The sequence below is a fragment of the Alexandromys fortis genome, unplaced genomic scaffold (assembly GCF_014885135.2).
Source record: "Alexandromys fortis isolate MF-2015 unplaced genomic scaffold, M_Fortis_MF-2015_v1.1 scaffold_5, whole genome shotgun sequence".
In the NCBI taxonomy this organism is placed as follows: Eukaryota; Metazoa; Chordata; class Mammalia; order Rodentia; family Cricetidae; genus Alexandromys; species Alexandromys fortis.
In genome coordinates, this window is record NW_026067924.1 from 15,714,851 (window position 1) to 15,719,073 (window position 4,223).

At 46.8% G+C, this 4,223-nt stretch overlaps 2 protein-coding genes across 2 annotated transcripts; one reads left to right on the top strand and one right to left on the bottom strand.

Annotated features, from left to right (window-relative positions):
* Positions 1–847: 847 nt before the first annotated feature.
* LOC126501604 (histone H2A type 4) lies at positions 848–1,255 on the bottom strand. Its single transcript, XM_050142368.1, has one exon. The coding sequence runs from the start codon at positions 1,238–1,240 to the stop codon at positions 848–850; it is 393 nt and encodes a 130-aa protein (XP_049998325.1). The 5' UTR covers positions 1,241–1,255.
* A 290-nt stretch (positions 1,256–1,545) lies between these two features.
* LOC126501667 (histone H2B type 1-A) lies at positions 1,546–1,929 on the top strand. Its single transcript, XM_050142462.1, has one exon. It carries the CDS (start codon positions 1,546–1,548, stop codon positions 1,927–1,929), a length of 384 nt encoding a protein of 127 aa, XP_049998419.1.
* Positions 1,930–4,223: the final 2,294 nt, after the last annotated feature.

Consider the following 4,223-nt stretch of genomic DNA (forward strand, 5'->3'; position numbering starts at 1 on the left):
TTTAACTTGAAGTTCTGTCTGGTGGGGTCTTTTCCTGGTGGTCTTGAACCCTGAAACAAAAATATATGCGAGCACGTACGAGGCAATGAAACACCAAGTATAACTTTTGCATGCTGAACTGGCCTGCATCAGTTATGAAGATGAGATCATCCTTACTGTGCTATCCCAGTTTCTTTTGTTAGCAAAATGGACAAATCAGATGGCTTGCTTTCTAGTCAAAACTTTTAAAATGTCCATTCCTGGATTTCAAAAAATAAAGACAACTGGGCCCAGCAGGTGAAAAGCACTTGCTCTTGCAGAGGCTCCGAGTTTGGAGTACTTTCATGCCAGCTCCCAGTGGCCAGTAGCTTTAGTAAGGATCCAACCCCATATTCTGGCCTCTAGCTACTGAATGTTCATGGTAACATACCGCAGATGCAAAGACCTATAAAATTCTTTTTAAAAAGTTGATAGGCTCTGTTCTCTTACTAAAACTAACAGCAGTAACTCAGAATTCTAAATGTGTCTCACTTCTTTGACTAACATTCTAGCTCACTTGTGACCTTTTTCTCGTAACGGTGACGCAGTACTGACACTTTTCTAAGGAACCTTGGTAGAGCCTGGCCATTCTCAACTAGTCAAGCTAGGAGGGAGCTGAATTAGTGGCCTTTCAATTCCGTGTCATCAGTATAGCTTCACACTACCCTAACCGGGTCCTACCTGTCCCGGGGAAGGTCTTCCACTGTCATGAGCTGGTCTGGCTGCCCCGGATTATACCTGCTCAAGAGGAAAATCACTCATGCACAGCTTTTTCTGATAATGAAGGTGGCTCTGAAAAGAGCCGTTTGTTTTAAGCTGTTAAGTGCAATCACTTGTTCTGGGCCTTGTGGCTGCTCTCGGTCTTCTTGGGCAGCAGCACCGCCTGGATGTTGGGCAGGACGCCGCCCTGCGCGATCGTCACGCGGCCCAGCAGCTTGTTGAGCTCCTCGTCGTTGCGGATGGCCAGCTGCAGGTGGCGCGGGATGATGCGCGTCTTCTTGTTGTCGCGGGCCGCGTTGCCAGCCAGCTCCAGGATCTCGGCCGTCAGGTACTCCAGCACGGCCGCCAGGTACACCGGTGTGCCAGCCCCGATACGCTCTGCATAGTTCCCTTGGCGGAGGAGCCTATGGACGCGGCCCACGGGGAACTGCAGCCCGGCCCTGAAAGAACGGGATTTGGCCTTGGCACGAGCCTTGCCGCCCTGCTTCGCACGTCCAGACATTGTCTTCGAAAAGCTTGAAGAAAAGGGTAACCAAACTAGCGCCTCCACGCCTATTTATAGTCTGATGGAAGGTCATACTCGCCACCTGATTGGCTGATTGATGCTGGACTAGCCAATCAGGAAGCAGGACTTTAATTCCCCTTATTTGCATGCACAGAGCACTTACTATCCAATCAGATATCGTGTAACCTTACGTCAGTTGAGGTCCACGCCTATAAATGCCTCTTCTCTACTTCCAGCCAACTGTGTTTTCTCAGTAGTTGGCACTCCTCTGAGCGGTTGGGGTGTGAAAGGTTACTTTCACCATGCCAGAGGTGGCGGCCAAGGGCACTAGCATTTCCAAGAAAGGCTTCAAGAAAGCGGTCACGAAGACTCAGAAGAAGGAGGGCCGGAAGCGTAAGAAGTGCCGTAAAGAGAGCTACTCCATTTACGTCTATAAGGTGCTGAAGCAGGTCCACCCCGACACTGGCATCTCTTCAAAGGCCATGACCATCATGAATTCCTTTGTGACAGACATTTTTGAGCGCATCGCCTGCGAGGCGTCGCGCCTGGCGCATTACAACAAGCGCTCGACCATCACGTCCCGGGAGATCCAGACGGCCGTGCGCCTGCTGCTGCCCGGGGAGCTGGCCAAGCACGCCGTGTCCGAGGGCACCAAGGCCGTCACCAAGTACACCAGCTCCAAGTAAACTTTCCAAGTGACTATTAACACCACCAAAGGCTCTTTTCAGAGCCACCCACTTCTTCGAGCAAGAGAGCTTTGCTTACTGGCTGGTCCTCGCCCTGTGCTTGGGCATGTGGGAACCTGGCCCAGGCTGCGGTGAAGGGAGTCTCACTGGCCATCGCAACAGCTTTTCAAATGTGGTTTTGTTTTCAGAGGAGGAACACATAATCCCAAAGTAATTTGAGACCTGAAGCTGAAGGCTTTCTGGTCCGATGTCTTCTGTCTAGCAAGAGTTCTAGGATTTAGTTTTGCTGGAAACACAGCAACGGTAGGTAGGAGCTGCCTGGTAGCCTCAAATGCTTCATAGTGGACTATGTTAGGTGGGGTTAACTGACAAACGGCAATAACGGAAATTCGTGTCCTGCCAAGATGGCCACATCGGGCTATGCCTTTGTTGGTTGGTACCATCTCTAGTCAGTCTTAACTGCCCCCAGCTTTCAGATCCTTGCCTATTGTGGACCACTCTTAATATTACCCACGGATAGTGAGGACTATTTAGAGAAAAAGCCAGAAAAGGCTTCTCTCTTCAAAACCTGACACAGCTTTTACATCATATACAGTCTGTCTGCAGTAAGAGGAAATGTTAGCGGACTAGTCTGGAGTAATACTATCATCTCTGAACAGTACCAGCAAGTGTAGAAAGTTTCAAATAGGAAGAGGGTCCTGCTCCACTTGCCCAGCAGTCTACTGTCCTCTGCCTTGGCCAGATTCCATCTTTACACTAGTCTGTACATTATATACATATAATATCTGAAAATAGTAATTGCCTTCCATAGCTTTCCCAAACAGTACCCCTCTTTGGGTATTTAGTTACTGTTTTATTGCTCTGAAGAGACATATGACCAAGACAACTCAAACAGGGGTCAGTTAATTGGTAGCTTACAGTTTTAGAGGGTTAGTCCATGATCATCATGGCAGGAAGGAGACAGATATGGTGTTGGAGCAGTTGCTGAGATCTTTACCTCCTGATCTGAAGACAGGACACAGAGCTATGGCCTGGGCTGTAGCATCAAAATCCATCCCCAGTGAAACACTTCCTCCAATAAAGCCACACCTCCTCCAATAAGGCTACACCTCCTAATTGTATTCTTCTCAAACAGTTCCACTCCCTGGTGACTAAACAGAATTTATGAGGCCATTCTCATTCAAACCACCACAAGGAACCAAGTGTCAAACACATGAGCAAATGGGAGAGATTTCATACTCAAACCATTGCGGGTCTGCTCCACAATGCACGATGACCTCATTTCAATATTGTTAAAACTACATCCTCAAACATTGTTTCTAGGCACGGTCAAACTTAAAGGGTGAGGCATGAGCATTCCGTCTGTAAAATAGTTTACCATGGCACTTCACATCTTAAACCTGACCTGTAGGCTTTAGTGTCACATAAAATACTCAGAGCACATGAATCAGGAGTATTTTATAAATTGCTTTTATAAAATATTTTATATTTATATATTATAAATATTTTATATTTACATATTACTTTTATAGTATTTTATAAATTTTTTGGTCATATAAATTAACCTGCCCCAAATTTTCTGTGCCATTTCTTTGAGAAATTATTGAGACAACTCTCCCATTTGTGTTTACTTCCAGAAGCCCTATGCTACTGGGGGCTTCCTGCTTCTTGGGCAATCCCTCAACATACACCCTCACACCTTCCATTCATTCAGTGAGCAAACACTCTGAGAATGGGAAAAGGAACACGGTTCTTATAAATAACTTTTTGGAAAGGAAAATAAGGAGAACGCTACCAAGTGGATGTGTATCTGTCTTAACTCAACAGTAGAGGCCAAGGACAGCAGCTTGTAGTGGACTGAAAAGTAGAGACTTGAGTCAGATGAATAGCCCCTCCTCTTCTGCTTCTTCAGGGAGAGCCGGTTTCTATTGCTGCAATGAAACCCTTACCAAAAGCAACTTGAGGACAAAAGTGTTAATTTCATCTTACAGCGGTAGATCATCAGGAAGGGACTTCAGGGCAGGAACTCAAGGAAGCAATTGTGTGGAGGCTGAGAAATGTAGCCCCATTCTCATCGTTGTCTGATGGTCAGAGTTTGGAGACTAACAGGCGTAATTTGCACCTTCTAACTCAGGAGGTGGTTGCCTGGCTCTTTTGAAGTTAAGAAAGCTGGGTGCCATCCTGACAGGTGGTCAGGGTATGCAAATGTACTTCTGCTCCTTCCACTATGAGGTAACTATGAGGTCACCTGGGAAAGGGCTGTTTTCTGCCTACATGAAACAGTGTGGCGAGTA